This window comes from Gallus gallus, chromosome 6, assembly GCF_016699485.2.
Source record: "Gallus gallus isolate bGalGal1 chromosome 6, bGalGal1.mat.broiler.GRCg7b, whole genome shotgun sequence".
Taxonomy (NCBI): domain Eukaryota; kingdom Metazoa; phylum Chordata; class Aves; order Galliformes; family Phasianidae; genus Gallus; species Gallus gallus.
The window spans coordinates 32,946,634-32,964,637 of NC_052537.1; the positions used below are offsets into that span (position 1 = coordinate 32,946,634).

The 18,004-nt window shown below is 41.8% G+C and overlaps 1 protein-coding gene across 1 annotated transcript; it reads left to right on the plus strand.

Annotated features, from left to right (window-relative positions):
• The first annotated feature begins 362 nt into the window (after positions 1-362).
• On the plus strand, positions 363-17,544 carry FAM175B (family with sequence similarity 175 member B). Its single transcript, NM_001395997.1, is given in 9 exon segments — positions 363-457; positions 1,909-1,999; positions 4,787-4,823; positions 7,372-7,438; positions 9,407-9,597; positions 10,157-10,276; positions 10,933-11,017; positions 12,715-12,829; positions 15,336-17,544. Coding segments are annotated over 9 exon segments (1,245 nt in total). The 5' UTR covers positions 363-385; the 3' UTR covers positions 15,803-17,544.
• The last annotated feature ends 460 nt before the right edge of the window (positions 17,545-18,004 follow it).

Below are 18,004 nucleotides of genomic sequence, written 5' to 3' on the forward strand. Positions count from 1 at the left end.
TGGTCTTGAACAGCTCCACAAGCAATACTGTGTGTCCCAGGTGGGAAAAGGGAATCACATGACTTATAAACCCATCGGAATCGCACTGCTCTGATGCTGACCCAGGTGAGGCTCGGACGTCAGGAAGAAGCCCATCACGGCAGGGGCGGCCCAGGCAGCGGGAGATGGTGGAGTCACCATCCTCGTAGGTGTGTGCGGTGCTTACCGACACGGCTTGGCGCTGGTGTGGACGCATTGGATGATCTCGAAGGACGCCACGGTTCCCCGGCCAGCCCGCGCGCGGTCGGACTACACCTCCCAGCAGCCCCCGCGCCCCGCCGGAAGCGGGAGGGCGTTGGGCGCGCGTTGCCTTGTGGGAGCGGCGGCGGCGGCAGTGGTCTCCATCATGGCGGCTTCCATCTCGGGCTACACGTTCAGTTCCGTGTGCTACTTCAGCGCCAACAGCAGCGCCGACCACGTAGGTTCCCGGGGCTGCCTCTTTGAGGCGCGGCGGCTCTGGGCCCGCAGGGCTCGGCCCGTCCGGGGGGGAACGGCCGGCGGCAGCGGCCCCCGCTGGGCTCTGAGGAGCGGCCCTTCGCCCGCGGGGCGCGTTGAGCGGCCGCTGCAGCCCGGCTGGGGGGTGGAAGGGCCCGGTTGGGGTGTGGGGCTGCAGCTGGGCCCGGGGCTCCCGCTCGGTGGGCAGTGGGTGTGAGGGCTGCCGGCCCTGCGCACGGCACAGCAGCGGTGTTCCCGAATCCCTCCGTTCTGCTGACACGCTCCCTGTGGAAACTCGCAGTCCGTGCCATGAAGCCGTGCACCGCTGTGTCTGTGCTGACGCCGATAGTGCCTCATCCCTGCTTGTTGCCCTTCCTCATTTTGGGTAGGAGAGGAGATGGAAAGATGAGGTTACTTCAGGCTTTAAGATGCTCGGTGTGCATAGGGCCTGACTCACCTCCGGGTGTACGTTTCAGTCTCTGCAGATGAGAACTCTGCTCCCTGCCTGCTGTGTTCCCATGGGCCTGGGACAGAAGGCAGTGCCATTCTACCTAGTGTGTGCTTTCCCTGCTTGAGTGCTGTACTGCTTAGAGAATCATGGCATCATAAAATGTTTGGTGTTGAAAAGGACCTTTAAGATCATCTAGCTCCAAACCCCTGCTATAGGAACGGTTGAGGGAACTGGGTTTGTTTAGCTTGGAGAAGAGAAGGTTCTGGGGAGACCTCATTGTTTGAAGGGAGCACATAAAGAGGAGGGGGAAAGGCTGTTTAGGAGGGTGGATAGTGATAGGACAAAGGGGAATGGTTTTAAACTGAGACAGGGGAGGTTTAGGTTGGATATTAAGAGGAAGTTTTTCACAGAGGGTGGTGATGCACTGAACAGGTTGCCCAAGGAGGCTGTGGATGCCCCATCCCTGCAGGCATTCAAGGCCAGGCTGGATGTGGCTCTGGGCAGCCTGGTCTGCTGGTTGGCAACCCTGCATGCAGCAGGGGGATTTCAAACCAGATGATCATTTTGGTTGGAACTGGATGATCATTGCGGTCCTTTTCAACCCAGGCCATTCTATGATTCTATGATGATTCTATAGGCAGGGACACCTCTCTCTAGACCAGGTCGCTCAAAGCCCCATCCAGCCTGGCCTTGAATGCTTCCAGGGAGGGTGCATTCGCTTCACTACAATGGGGGTTTTTGGTCGTGAAATCCCCATGTTGGTATGGAGTGGCTCATTGCTACAGTATTATGAATTAGGATATCAACTGTAGTAAATGTAAGATTATACCTACAACAGCCCACATGCTTATGTCAAGCAATAACTTTGTATTTATCCTTTCTTAATGCTAAGAACATTACAATAATGTACTGCATGTTGTGTTTGGGTTTTTTTTCCTATTTTTAGTCTTTTTTTTTTTTTTTTGTTTCCCTTGAAATTGCAGGAAGGGTTTCTGCTAGGAGAGGTAAGACAAGAAGAGACCTTTAGCATCAGTGACTCCCAGATCAGCAACACAGAATTTCTACAGGTAATTGGTAAGTAACAGAGCTTTGATACATTCTGAGAGAAGCACTGTTGGGTTTTTCATTTCTCAGTATAACAATACAGTAAGAATTATCATTTCACATTTGAGACCACCATTTTAAAGTTGATATTAAACCACTGACTACAGTATTTGTTCACAGTTGAGGCATGAGGAAAGGAAAAGCCATTTGTGAGATACAGGGCTCTTTATGCATCTCTTCTTGTGAAGAAGAGATGGTGCTGTGGAGAGTTTCCTATTTGCACGGTTGCCTAACTGCAGGGATGTGCTCATAATAAACTCACTGTTTGCTTTACAAATACTGAAGGGGACAAACTTATAGTAGAGGGTTTGGATCAGTGGCTGGTAGGTGGTAGCACTGTAAGCTGTTAGGACACTGTTTGTCAAGGAATATTTGCCAGGTGGTTTACTTCAGTGACAAGAAGAGCTGGTATGTAGTGCTGACTTATTGTTATGAAAGCTGAAATGTTGGTAGCAGAATATCTGTTGTTTGAAGTCCTGAGTGAGAAGCTATCAGAGGTTTTCAACTATGCAATTTACAGAAATCAGGGAGTCCCTAAGAGCAATTGTCTTTTTTGTATACATACATATATAACTTAGTGTTAAAATACATTTACATCTGTAAGATCCCAAATGTGTGTGTACTTTGTGGAATGAATTGTAGATAACTTACCAGGATCTTTATAAAGCTTAGCTATTACACAGACATCTTCCAGTGATCTCACAAGTGATGTTTTTAGAACTAATGGTCTTTGGAAGTATGTGCTATATTATGGTACATCTGAAGATGTTTGTGACCCTGAGTAGGGGTGGTTGGGTACGTGTTGATCTGGAGAGTTGTGTACATTCCTGGTTTGGAAAAATAAGTGATAAATTGACTGTGTGACCTGTACTAATCTTTGAGATAAATTACAAAAAATAAAGGGATAGATCTTGTGTGTATATAACAATTATCAGAGTACTGTGTCAAGAAAAGCAGCTGATGTCTGTTTGTTCAGACAAAGCTCAACATGGCTGTTCAGTGCTATCTAGTTATATTTACTAATGGCAATGCAGTAATGTCACTAACCAGCTGCACCCTAGTCTGATTTCATAAACCAAGTGCTTGTAAATGTTAAAAGTTATTCCCTTTCTAGATACTCTTGTTATAGCTTCAGTTACTTTTTTTTTGTCAAAAAGAAAATTATGCTCCCAGATATATTCTGGATACTTTTTGTTGATCAGCCTTACAAGTTGACCCAAGAGTTTAGGAGTTGAAATGAAATTGATGGTTATGTTACAGTTCTCACAGATGAACTTGAACATTTTAGTGTCTGTTATCTCAAAGCTTAGTGGCACTGTGTGTGTGTTTAAAGTGTGTATGTAGTAAAGATACTCTATATATTTATGTAAAATAACTCAATGTGTAAAACTCAGATTTGGAATGATGGCAGCTTCACGTGTTTGCGTAGCAATGCAGTAACCCAAGAATCAAGTAATGTATTCTCAGCAGTCATAGTCAATATATTTGATGGAAGGCGTTAGTATGAGCTGGAATAATTAAATTTGCTGGTCTTGTTTAGTAAATCATTCCCACAGATTCCTGTGTGTCAGAATGAAAATGTGGGGCTGACATGGCTTTCTGTGTTTGGAGTTGTTTCAGAGTCAAACAGCAGCACAACAAATTCTTGCTCGTGAAAGTGATGCTTCTCAGGCAGCGTGTGTGCCCCTGATGTTTGGGGCCTTGTTGTGTTGCTGGCTAAATGTGCTGCAATGCCAATGTGTGTACACTGTTGTTGGAACTGTGGTCTGTCTGTGATTCTGCTGAGGTTGCCATCACGACTGTCAGAACAGCAGGTGGTGAGTCACGCAGGAAGGAAGGCTCTAAACAGAGTTGTTGCTGATCACTCCAGCAGCATTCTGATATGGCAATGTGAAATAGCATTGCCATATAAATGCTGCTCAGTCTGAGCAAATACGGCTTCAGACAAAAGTTTTGTGATCAAAGCATAATAATATGGATGAGTGACGAACTGTATCTGAAGAGTCTGAGTAGAGGAGAGCTGGACAGAAATACTGAAAGCCATGAAAAGGAAGTCGTGCTTGGTATTAGAAGAAACTGAGTGGTTTGGATGTTTGCTTTTTTTCCTCTCTGTGACTACTAACATGCTGCAACCTTTGCTTAAATGAGCATCTTAGCATTTATTAGTAACCCATCAATGAAAAAAGTCAGAATGACTTATTAAGAATTTATAATTCTGTTGTATAAAACGAAAGTGCAGCTCATCATTATGGAGTGCTGTTTAATACCTTTTCTCATAATACAGTCTAGTTGTCCTGCCAGGTTAAATATTCCCATGTCTGAAGTTTCAGTGATTTTTCTCTCCTATCCCTTTTCTTCAACACTGTTTATTAAAGCAGCAGTGAATATCAATGCAAGTAAAACGTGGAAAGGTTTTTAAAGAGGAAATAATCATTAATGGCTTTGTGAAGAGGTCACAACTGTAAAATAACATATATATCAGAGACTAGGGTATAGCTGTATATATCAGAGCTAGTGTGTGTCTTGTGTATCGTTCAAGTATTTTCCTCTATGAGATGGAGGATCAGAAAGAGAAACTGCTTTTCTGCATATGATGCTGTGTCATCAAGAGTTGCTGAGACATGAAAGGACATTGTGTGGTCTGATACAGAAGTATATTTGCTCAATAGACGTGATGTGGAAAGGTTGTGCAAGATACGCCACTATAATGCCTCTTTATCTTGAGCACTTGGACATATGTCTCTCTTTTTATTGCAGAAATCCACAACCATGAGCCCTGTTCAAAACTCTTTAGGTAAGCTTTTTCTGTTTTCTTACAGTGTTGGCTGTGAAATATAAAGCAAAATAGCTCACTGAAATGTAGCAGCACTTCAGTTGTACCTCGCAATGTTTGTGTTGGTACAGAGTGTGATGGTACAGAAATCCATGTAAATTGCACATACCATGGCAATGGGAGTATGGGTTCAGTTTTAGAACCTCCTGCCTTAATATAAAGTCTTAGTTTAAATAGAAAGAGTGCTGAGGTAACCAGTACAGGCTTCTTTCTCTGCCTCTTCAAATTGTCACCTATGCAGTGGAGGAGGATGCAAGTCAGATTAAGTCATATCACTGATAATTAAGGTGAATGTCAAAATCAATTTAATTTATCTTAGTCTTAGACTAACTCTGCTTAGGCCTGCTGGGTCGCAGTACCTTATAAACCTGCTGGGTTAACAAGTTCTGTAGTTAGTTGTACTGACATGCACTGACTAATTGCTGTGAGGCTTTCAGTTTGCTGGTTCTTTTTGCCTTCTGATCTTCTGCGCTCCAGAATTAAAATTATATATAGGTCTGATGTTCCCTTTAGCAGCTTTAATCTATTACATGTAGCTTTTCTGTATAGTCTTCATTTGTTATACAGCGATGGCTTCTAAATTACTCCCTAGAAATCTTTTTCAGAAGGAATTCCCAATTAATTTCTTCTTGTCTTTATTTAGAGATTTCCAGGCAATTAAGAAGACGCAGTACCTTAGACACTGTGACTGACATTAGTTACATTAGAGAGAAAAGCTGCAGTCTATCATTTGCTATCTGATAATTACAGAAGGGTGCTCTTATCCTACTGATTTATATGCTGGAGACTCCACACACTGAGATAATGTCCCAGTGTCTCATGGGCCCTTCCTGATTCCCTTCGGTGCTTTGTGCAGCACATATCAAAACCGATCACGTTTACCATCTCTCCCCAGTCAAGAAATGTGTTGTTAGTATCCGAGGTGGTGAAAGATGGGGAGGAAGTCTGCATTTTGCTGCATGATTTCGGCACGTGAGCAACGATGAATGTATTAACTTCAGAGCATAGGGGAATCGCACAAAGCTCAGGTCACCTTTAGCAGTAGCAGAGAAAGATGCCAGTTGTTCTGTTCCTTTAGTTGCAGCAGCTGCTGATGTGGGGGCATTCTGCCTTATCCTTTTGATTTAAATGCAGCCAGGCTAAGGAGTCCTGTGCCTCATCTGCTCTGTATTCTTGTAAGCTGGCGTTGCTGATGAATGTCACAGGCTTGGCTCCAGTGCATTTAGCAAGGAGTGGGAACTGAATGAGAAATAAAGATTTTAAAAGACCTGATGTCTTCATCTGTGCAGTTTTCAAGTTAGGGTGTTCTGTGAAGTACTAGTTGCTCATCCCATGGGAGAATGACAAGTTGTGAAGAAAGAATTGGATATTCAATCCTTCCAAGGATATACAAAGGTTGTGAGAATGAATTGAAAAGATTATGCAGATACTGTATCTCAAATTAGTAATTGTAGCTCTAATATTCAAAATAACTTGCATATTAAACCAAATCTTATTTCCACCCTTATTTACCAGCCAAGTACTGAGCTCAGGATTTTCTGTTTTGTTTTTTTTCCCCACACAAACAAGAGTTGAGATCATAGACCTCTAAAACAGAGTGTTTTCCTGCACTGCTTTAGGTGTTAGTGATATCAGCTCTTGAAAGAGACTAAGGACTTGGCAGGTAAGTCAAGGAGGAATCTATTTTCAAATGTTTTTGCTTCTGTTATGAAGTGTGATCCATTTGAATTTATAATCCTATCTGTGTAGATAGCTTTATAAATTCTTAAATATGTCGTGCCCTCTGAGTAACAACTTGCTTGGATTTGGGTCTCTGTTCTGTAAGCAGAGCCATGTGGAAAGACCACAGTACTTGCTGAGATTCTTGCTGACCCCAGTATAACTGTTTTGGCTTCAGGGGTCTGTTCGTATGAGCTTAATTGCAGGACTGGAGCTCAGGAAAGTGATTTGTAGCTGCATGTCAGTTGGCCCTGCTTCCCTTACCTCTCTGGCAGGTAGGCCTCCCATTAGCAAAGCAGGGATTTGCAGAATGCTGGTCAAAATACAGTTCCACACTCCGTTTCTGTATGTTCCCTCTGTTGTAGAGACTGCTAGTGAAATACTAGTCATCAAACTAATGGGTGCAATGAAAGCATTCAAGAACTAATAACTTCAGGCATACTATGTTTCCAGTTGTTCAAAAACGGTTAGACTATTTGCACTATAGCTATGGTCTTATATATCTCATTTCAGTGCCCTGCATCCTCCTCTGAGTGACTGCCACTGTCTTATCAGCTATGTAGTCACCCCAGGCTTCTGGTTTTGTATGCTAAATAGCATACAATAGCATCCAAAATTGGATGACTTGAGTAGGTGGTGTGAGCACTGACCTGTTGTGATAAGGGTAAAATTGTAGAGGTTGATTTCTAATTTATAGAATGCCATGTATTTAAGAGTATAAACTACTTTATGTATAATGTATGTGTGTGAATTAAGTGCTTACATTTTTCTTTTCCCTTTTTGGTTCAAGCTTTTATGACTATGCAGGCAAGGTTGACGAGGAGAGTTTGGACAGGATTCTTAAGGATCGAAGAAAAGTAAGTTGTCTTTTCCTCCTGTGCTAGGCATAACAGCATACAATCAGAATGGTTTTGAAAAGGCAGCTAACTAGAAGAAATGGTTCCCTTTAACAAATCTGATCTGATATTCTGAGCCAAGGTTTATCCTATACACAACTTAGTGGGTTTGTGGTACTTAGGTTAAACTGGGAGCAGTGTCTGAATTCCCTGATGAAAAGTGAAGAATTGGAGTTCACATCTCCAGAAATGAAGGGCTGGTATTAATGTGCTGTCTGATTTCTGAGCTGAATGTTTAACATAACCACTGTGTACTCCACTGCTGAAGCCAACCAAAAATGTCTCTGGTCTGAAAATCTGTTCCAAAAAGTCCATTTTAAAAGGTTTTTTTTAAAAAAAGTCACTCTATAGCCTTGTAATGGCAATTGTTGCTCTGCCAGTTTTAAGCTGGAGATGTTGTCAGTAAGTATTGCATGCCTGCTGTTGTAGCTTTCTGTCATGTGTACATTGTTAGTTCCTAAAGGAGTTGGGCTCCCAACATCTGGTTAGCAGTAGAGTTACTACAGGGTGGGAGCGACAGATATAAGGCTTGTTTTCTGTTGTTATATTTCTTGTTACAAACCAGCAGCAAACCAGTGTTATCCCAGCTGCTTGCAGACTGCATCCCTCTGATCACAGAACTAATGGTGAAGGCTGATGTGTTAGGCTTCTGGGATCTGCTCTGCTTCTGAGCAAGGATTAAGTTATCATCATTAAACTGCAGTTATCATCATTAAATTGCGGTCTTTATTTGCTGATCATCTTGCCAACCTGAACTGCAAACTTCTGCTTACAGACAGCTCTGCTGAGGAGGGATTTTTAGGGAAGCAAGTCCTAAATCTGCAATGACTGCAACAAAAATCATTGCAGTGGTTTTTGTTATCTTCCAGCAAATGCTGTCAGAACAAACTCTTCTCTGTGTTCTTAGTATTTATACTTACTACATATGCTCTTTGTGTGTGTGTGTGTGTGTGTGTGTGTGTATATATATATATATATAGTACTTTAATCACATGCATATAGATTTGGTGACATTAATTGTTGTAGTGTCAAAGAAGAAAAGAAGCAGTGCTGTTCTGGAACTAAGATAGTCTTGTGTTCTATGCTGCTAACAAAATAAGCATGACTTACTACATCAGACCGTGTAATTGTACAGATTTTACTGTAAGAAGTTAAAAACAATGCTTAATTATGACAGTGAGTATCATATTGTTAGATGCATCAATTCTGTTCTATTCCAGTAGATGTACACAGTCTTAATGTGTCACTGTGTGATAGTGCCTATTCTTGGGGTTGTTAATGATGTGTCCTTTGTCATTATTGCCTTAATTTAATTGCCCATTTACACTAAATAATTTTAATACGTTGTGTTCATAATAATCATTGAATTATAATATCTTATTTGCTGTTCATATGAACCTTATCACAATTAAATACACAATTTTATCACTGTGTACAGCAGATTAGTCCCATACGTCTCATGAGCAGGCAAAGTATTTGCACATATGTTTGCATAGCACTGGAAATGTGTCTTGCAAATCAATAGGAGTGAATAGGCAGTTGAAGTGTTTAGGCTAAAAAAAAATAAATAAAAACATCTGCTGTGTTTGAAATCTGCTCAGGTCTGAGAATTTGAAGGTGCTCCAAGATTTGTGGTTAAAAGCGAACAACTGAAGTAGAAACTAATGGAAGTGGGCTCCTAAATGCCAGCGAGGGCATGTGAGCGTTTGTAGCAGGCTGAGCAGTTAATAGCTGTGTGCAGCAGGATGTGTCCATTTCTGGGATTATTTAATAGGTGCAAACCTTTGGTAATTCAGTCAGGTTTTGTTGTAACAAAGCTGTTGCAAGAACTGGCTAATTAACATATCAGAGTTAAGGCAGCCTTCTCATCAGTCAGTACATCTGTATCTCTCTCAATTAATACATTTTTTCTGATGCATTTGATTACAGAATGTTATCGGATGGTACAGATTTAGGAGAAACACTCAGCAGCAAATGTCCTACAGAGAGCACATCATCCATAAACAGCTGACCCACATTCTTGGAGTGCCTGATCTCGTCTTCCTTCTCTTCAGCTTCATTTCCACTGCAAATAACTCAACACATGCTTTAGAATATGTGCTTTTTAGACCAAACCGAAGGTAAGCAATCTCCATATATGAGCCAATCCTCGGATTTTGTTCTGTTTCTTATTGCTGTTCTTCATACTGTAAACTGTTCTGAAGTTGACACACGTACACAGGGGGTTTCCTGTTTTATCAAGTGTTACCTTGGTGTACGGTTGTTAGTGATGATGGCTTTTCACCCACCACCACCCTGTGCAAGTAATTGAGTGATGAGTCAGTCTTGGGGTGAGTGAGAGTTCTTTGTAGTTTTTAAATATTCAAGCAACAAAAACAACAATTTCAAGAGAAATGGGATGTTGGTACCATATTTCTTATAAGAGACACGAATGCAGGCTCACCCTCATGTCTCTAGCACAGTGGCTGTTAGAGCTACTGAGGTACATCCATCTCCAGGGGGTTTTTGATCAAGCATTTAAACACAGCTTCTAATATTTAGCAGCTTCTATAATAAACCTAACTCAGAAGCTTGGAAATGAGTCAAGTTGGGATCGTCAAAGAGATGGAACGGTGTCAAGACTATTGTAAATAATTTCTTGAACAGTAATTAAGAACTCTTTCTGAACTTTCTCTACAGGTATAATCAAAGGGTGTCCCTTGCTATTCCTAATCTAGGCAACACTAGTCAACAGGAATACAAAGTTTCTTCAGTGCCAAATACTTCTCAGAATTATGCCAAAGTTATTAAGGAATACGGGTAAGGTGATACCAAGCTCTGCCTTCTATACCTTCCCCAAAATAGTGAGGATATGCACTTCAAGCTGCAGGAAAAAAAAAAAAAAGCAATTCTGGAGGAGAATGAGCAGTTGGTTCCTACTGTGCTTTTTCTGCTTAGAATGAAATCTTTGACAGGAACAGTTGTAACTCAATGTGCTAAGTGGAAAAGCAGATTTGCTATGGGCAGTCAGTGCTGTGGGCCTTCTGGCTGGAGGATTATTTTGTTATCTATTTTTTTTCCTCAAGCAGTTCTCTATGCACGCTTGCTTTAAAACCAGAACACTGATTTGGAGTGTTTGGAGTTTTTGTTATTGCTGGTTTCAGTAATTTTATTTAAATGTTGTTAATGCAAAATAGCTCTTATGACTGTTGACAATGAAATTATACAAGCTTAGAGAATTCTGCATATGTTTGATCTGAATAAAGATGGGACTTCATTGTTCCAGAAGGAGCCTTGATATCAAATGTTCTGCTGTTCAAACTCTGGTTCTTTAGAGCATAGTACTATTTTACCGGTATAAAAGGAAATATACGTTAGAAATACAGCCATTGACTGCTCAACGGCAACTCAGAGAGGGCGTGTGGTAGGAGTTTGTGTTGTCTTCTGTAACTGATGATCTCTGTTTCTTTTTGTAGTACTGACTTTTTTGACAAAGATGGAGTGATGAAGGACATCAGGGCTATCTATCAGGTTTATAATGCACTTCAGGAAAAAGTGCAGGTAATTTTCTTTACTTACTGTTGGTCAGTGTGTATGTGGCATCTTTTCTTTGTCCTTTAATTAAAGCAAGAGCACAGGAGTTATTTAGAGCTCATAACTTCTCATAAGCTGTGCAAAAATGTTTGACTTCAACAGTGAGACGTGGCAGTGACCTCTGAAAAATGATTTATATGAATGTCATTGATCCTTTGTCTTTTGCAAGTTAATGTGACTTATTGCTCAGTGACTTATGGGAGATGATAGCTATTTTTAAGAGTACATCTTGAAGAAGAGCTTTCCTGAAGGCTGTGGGGATTTGCCTGTGTGAGTTTAAAAATGATTCCTGGCTCTTGGTTTGTAGTGTGCAGCACAGAGCTCCATCTGCTAGTTAAAACTTGTGAATGTTTTGTGTAGAGCTCGAGTGTGTCCTGCTCCAAATGTGGCAGAGCATCTGCAAGAGCTTCGTGTATCAAACCTGCTAGATGCAAGCTTGTCAACTCACAGCTTGTAGCTGTGCTGCCTCAGGAGCACGCACATCTGCTCATTGTGATGGAGTCACAGTTAATTTCCAGGCTTTCCTTTCACATCTGCCCTGTGATATCATCAGGGAGTGGTTCTTCTACCTGTTTAAAGTATGCCTGGGTTGTATTTTACCATGCCCATCCTGCTGCTGTACATGGTTACAGAGCTGAGAAATAACTTGGATGTTAGCTAACTCGAGGAACTTCGACCTTTCAAGTAGGTGTTTCACAGAGAACCTTGCAAGTTTCCTGCTAAAGCAGCTGAGGTGCCTGTGTTTGCATTATTCACCAGTTAGTTTTGGGGGGAGGGAGGCTTTTTTATGCTGTGATCTTTAAGAATTAGATACAGCACTGAAAGCAGAGCTCACGTTCTTCAATTCCAGCTGGAGGTAAGATCACTGATTGTGACCCTTTGAAGAAGAAGCAGTGAATTGCTAATGACTTACTGTTCAGTACTCATCTTTGCTTTTAGAGTTGTGTACTCTTCAGAACTGGCTGTGTTTACTGATCGTGAGCAGTATTTATTGTCTGAAGATGTAAGCAAAATCCACTGTAACATGTTTGGATTAAAAAGGAGACCCATGATATGCAGAACTGTTTATATGTTGGTCTACCAATGAAGGTCTACCTAAAATTTCCCATTCATTTCTTAACCTGTATAGGGAAACTTTGCTGAAAATTGCTGGGCTTTGCTTATTTAAGAGTTATCAGTTGGGAGATGAGCTCAGGGCAGTTGTTTGTTGACACAGCTGTTTCACACGCTGGTTTAAATTTGGCCTGCTATGAAAAGCATGCACCTTCATGCTAGGTTTTGTAATCATGCTGCCGTAGTATCATTATCATGCTAACAGCAGTGCATTAAGGTAACTGTAGACTCTTCTGAGTTCAAACTGGAAAAAAAAAGTCTCTTTCACCAAGAAGGAGAAACTGTCTTTGGTTCTTATTATGGCCATCTTCCTTGTACTGAGGAATGATCTGGAGGTGCTTTTCCTGCCGTGCAGCAGTTGTGAATTCACAGCAGCCAGTGAAAAAAATGCTTTAAGTTGAGTTAAATGCTCTGAAATAGCCAATTCCTGCCCTTAGCTTTGTGCTCTTCGTGGCTTCTTTTGTGGTGTTGGCTTTATTAATGTTAATCTATAATGGAAATCTTTTTGTATTTGTTGCAAAGTCTGAGCATATCTGATGTTTTTCTCCTAGGCAGTATGTATAGACGTAGAAAAAAGTGAACGCGTGGTTGAATCTTTTCAAGCTGATGTGAACAAATTAAAAAGGCAAATTGCACAAAGGAAAAACGAAAAAGAACAGAAAATAAGTAAGTACCTTCTAATTCCATTGTTTCAGAACAAGATACTGCAAGGGCAGGACGTTCTGTGGAATTATCTTGAGTTGCATTCCCGATAGCTCATAGCAAAAGGAAAAGATATTTCACACTGGGATGGATGATATCTGCACTTTGGGATGTATGTGCTGCAAGTGTTTCTGTAGGAGTCAGCCAGGGTTAGTGTGCTGGAAATAAAGGGGACAGGTGGAACTGCAGGGGAAGGATGGGAAAGTTAATTCTGGAAGTAACACAGGAAAAGATCAGTTGTAGGAAAGGAAAAAGAGTAAAGCCAGGAATAGGAAAAAACCCATCTAAGCACTGCAGAAATTCCTTTTGAAATAGGAGGTAGAGGCAGAGAATAGGCAAATGGGAAGTAATATTTAATAATAAACTTAAAAGCAACCTATATATTTTAGCAAACGCTTCCTTTGTCTTCCCGTGTTTTTGCAATAATCAAATTTCATATTTTTAGCTACGACATGTTTTTTATTGGTTTTCTGTCTGTGTCTGAGGCTGAAGGATGGCTTGTGCTGGTTAATAACCCCAACTGCGCAGCAGGCCACTCTGTTGCTCTGATGGGATGCTTTTTTCTGCAAGCAGCAAGGTACTGTTACCACATTAGTGTTTTAGATCAAACTTCAGCCTTCTCTGAGGTTCCTCCTTCCCTGAACCTCACAGGTGAGGTGAAGAGCCAGCACTGGTCACAGCCTATCTACAAGGCATAAGCAGCATGAGTCACTGTTGTTTCCTGCTTGGCTGGTGATGAAACAGCCGGGGAACTGCTGCTTCACAAGCCAGTGAGAGGCAGAGCTGGTTCTTTAGTGAGGCTGGAGCTGATCTCAGCCCATATGGCAGAAGCTAGGGGCGGGGGAGGAAGAGCAGTCAGTGTTAGTCTCCAGATACTACCAGTGAGATGAAGTGCTGGACTGAGAATCGATGCCAGAGAGAGCTGAAACAAGAAAACACGCAGCTTGTATCTCTAATATTTTTAGATGCAAGTAGCTAAATAGTGAAGCTGGCCTTCTGTTCTCCCACTCTCAGTATTGGGAGAATTTCCTTGCTTTTAGTGCATTAGTTGTTCCAGCTAATCCATCTCTGTGCTGGAAGACAAGGGAGCATCTGATTGAGATTCCTATGATGGTATCGTGTGAAGGCCTGCTTTTCTTGAGAACGTTTGGGTAATGGGTTATGGCTCTAACAGTGGAGCATAAAAGTCAGCTGAGACCTTGTAACAGATCACTGGAATTATTTTGTTGGTGTTCTGTGGTGTAGGCTGCGCACTTTGCAGATGCCAAGAAGTCCCCCACCATAGTTCTCATATTGCAGACTGAAACTGCAGTTCTGTCTTGTAGCTCCTTCCTTGGACACTTGAGGGAAATGTGCCCTTTTATTTAGGTAAGAGGTAGCTTGCTGGCTTGATTACAGCAACTGTTCAGCTTTGATTTTTGCATTTTCCAGAGGCAAGGTGTGTGCTCAGTAGAGCTGATAGCACTTAGTCTAGCACTTAGCTGCAAGACAGCCTTAAATACACGAGTGTCAATTCTGACAGATGGTTGGAGGTGAATAACCAGTTAGAAACCAGTAAACTTCAGTCTATCCCAGCACTGAAGTGTTACTGCACGGGAGTTTCTCCTCATGTCTAATGTACGATACTATCAACTTAAGCTGCCTTCTAATTAACTTTCCATAATACCCTCCTATGTATGTTAGAAGGCTTAAGCAGTTTCCTCAGTCTTATCTAATGATCTAAGTTATTTCAGTCTGTCCTCTTAGTCCGTGATATCCAGACCAGGAGCAAATCTTTCTGTTCTGTAGGGTTTCTCCAATTGTTCCATGTTTTTCCCCCTAGAGTGTCTAAAATTAGATGCAGCATTCCAGTTGTATCATTACACACAACACACATGTAACGCCTCTTCCATCAGCAGCAAACCTCAGTTTCTTTTCTGCAGAAGGATGCAACTGTCCCTTATTGTGTAGTTTGTGCAGCTCATCATTCCTGTGCGTGCCTTCCATAAATTGTTTTCCTAATCACCTCATTTGTTAGGATCACTTTGAAATTGTGATACTCTGTTACGCTGGTGGCTATTAGTAGCATAGTACCATCTGTAATCTTAATAAGCATGTGCTGATTAAATTCCATCATCTAGGTTGGAACGCAGTGCTGCTCATGTTACTCCTCTCTGTTCACTATGAAATGCTGAGACTGACATCCTTAAAGGCAAGGCACATCTGTGGCTTTTGGCCTTGTTTTGGCTATTAAAGACACGTGAACTGAAGAGTCACAGGCACAGTGAGCCTTAGCATAGCTGCTTTTTGATGTGAGAGAGCAGAAAACAGAAGGAAAAGCATCAGGTCATGGAAACTTGACGCAGCTATGTTTGTAGGGGACTTAAAGTGAGCGTGGGTAAGGGTTGGGTGGATGTGGCTATAGCTTGGTGGCTTCACAGTGTGCTTTACAAAAGCATTAAGTACCCCATTTTTGCTTTGTTTCTTCTAGGATTGCAGCAAGCAATTTTAAGTAGGCAAATGCCAGCAGATAACTTGGAACCAATGTTTGTTCCACGAATGTCCTACACTGGATTTGCAGTGGAAGGCTGCACGCTCGAAGATTCAGACGTCTCCGATCCTCCCCCTCCGTATTCGGATTTCAGTGCAACCAGTCAAGAAAGTACTGTCAGCCACGGTCTCCTGGAAAGCAGTGTTTTTATGCCTCGACCTCAAGCAGTGGGTTCTTCTGGTTATGTTTCAACAAACACAGGATTGAAATATTCTGGTAATGGAGCATCCATGCCATCTTCCCAAAGAGCGGTTGGTGACAATGTTGATGAATCAGAAGACAGTGATTACGAAAACTTGCTCGAACCCACAGAGTCATCTGACAGTGAATACTCACAGACGAGGGATTCACGGCCTTCAGCACATCCCGATGGCGACTCCAGGAACACTCAAACTTCTCAGATTTGATGGGGGGAAAATAAAACGGATGTGACACTGTTTTTCATCGTTGTTACAGAGAGACTTTGGGGATTAAACCTGGAGGAGATGAACTACACAGGATTACTGTGCACACAGTGTAGAAGACTTGCACTAGATGGTCTATTCACCTCGTGATACATTTTGCAAGTTTTGTAATGGAATCATTAGGATAATCAAGTTGTACTAATACTGATGAGGTTCATGGATGTACTGGTAAACTTAGGCAAAATGAAATTGATAGAAATCCTGTAGCTTTTGTTGCCGTATTTTCTTGAAGACAATAAATTGGGTTGTAGTAACTAAGCACAGTTAGTCTACAAGTAATGTTCTCAAATCAAAACTTACCTCTTGCACTATCATGCCTTGAATTTTAATTTTTGAAAGGGAAAAAAAAAATGTATCGGCCGCCTTCAAAATAGCTTTCTGTGATAAGCCAAATTGGCCTTTGCAAGCAAAGAGATGTTGATAATTCTGAGAAGCCTGATCGGAACACATGTAGTCTACCTTCTATGGGCATGCTCTTTGAACAGAGAAGGGGTTTGTTTCAACATTTTCACTAGCAGAATGTGTCTATCACTTACAATGTCGGTTGCCTTCTTTCCTGTAAGGGGTGTTGGGGGGTGGGATGGCTGATAAATCATCCGAATGAATGTCATAAATAGAACTCTTCTGGTTTTGCTGGGTTTACAATGACTGTATGCCACACTAGCCTCATTTATTGTCTCGTTTGTTATTTTAGTATGAATACAAAGTGCACATACAGGAGCAAATGACTGACGGAAGTGGTGAATTCCATCACGATTGGACTTTGGAGTCTGCAAATTGCAAACAGCAGAGACTGCTTCTGGCGTTTTATTTGCATCTGAATATTGGATTTACGCTTCTACATGAGTTATTTTATGTAATAAATAGGGGATGGGGTGGGAGAGGATTGTTGGGAGAGTCCCCTGGGTTTATTACCTCTTTTCTTCCGGATGAAATGTGTAAATGATTATTTTAATTTGAATTGCAGCTCATCAGAAAATTGCCATTTGGGATAAATGAAGTGTGGTGTATTTAGAGAATTTCATGTTTGGATGCACTTATTTTTATTTAATTACTGCTTGTATACTAACGTTGCCCAAAATATGTGAAATTATGCCACTAAAACGTTTGTATTATTGGATTTAATCCCTGATGTGTAAATGAGAAAACACACAGTTTACGATGAGGGCATCGTAAGCATTTATCACTTTGAGATGTGAGTAACCACTTTTGGTTTATACCCAGAAGAACAAAGCAGTCACATTAGAGGTGGGAATGTCTCGGATTTGCAAAAGACTGAAACTTCAGCACGTGTGGTGTGTGTGGGAAAAGCTCTGCTCATTAGCCTCTCTTTACCTGTACTAAATTAAGCAAAATGAGATGTGAAAACTGCCACTCTTCTATCGAGTGCTTCCACCGTTCAGCATCTCGTGGTCTGTTTTAACTACTTTACATGATTCTTGTTAGCCTTAAGCTGTTGCGTTTTGTCTTTGGGTGTTGCAGTCCATTGAACAGGAGTGGTTCTGGGTGCATTGCTGCTGCCAGTGAGCGCCTGCAGCTCGGCTGTCCATGACGTGCGCGTGTCCAGATGAGAATTGACAAGATGGCAACTCTGGTTTTATTTTTATTCCGCACAGAAACCTGCAAAATGTACATCTCTGACAAAGCAGTTAAATGTGACAATAAAATCTTATTTAATCCTGTAATTTATATTTTAAGATCTGTCAGATTCTGTGTCGGTGAGCGACCTTAGCTGAGTACAGAAGTGAGGCTGAAGATGGATGACTTGTCACAGCTGGGTGCTTCTAGAGGTGGGTTGGGCTGAGTTGAGAAGAGGCAGCGCTGTTAAGTGCCTGTTACAAACCTGCCATGTCTGTGTGGTTGCAGTGGTGCAGGGATGTGTGAGTGCTGGGACATTCCAAGAACGAAATAACCCAAGTTCTGCATGTCTCTTACATACAGAGTGCATAGGAAGGGAAGAGGGAAGATTATGGTTGGATATCAGGGGGAAGTTCTTTACCAAGAGAGTGGTGAGGTGCTGGAACAGCTGCCCAGAGAGGCTGTGGATGCCCCATCCCTCGAGGTGTTCAAGGCCAGGTTGGATGGAGCCCTGGGCAGCCTGGGCTGGTATTACATATGTAGGTTGGTGGCCCTTTCATGCAGTAG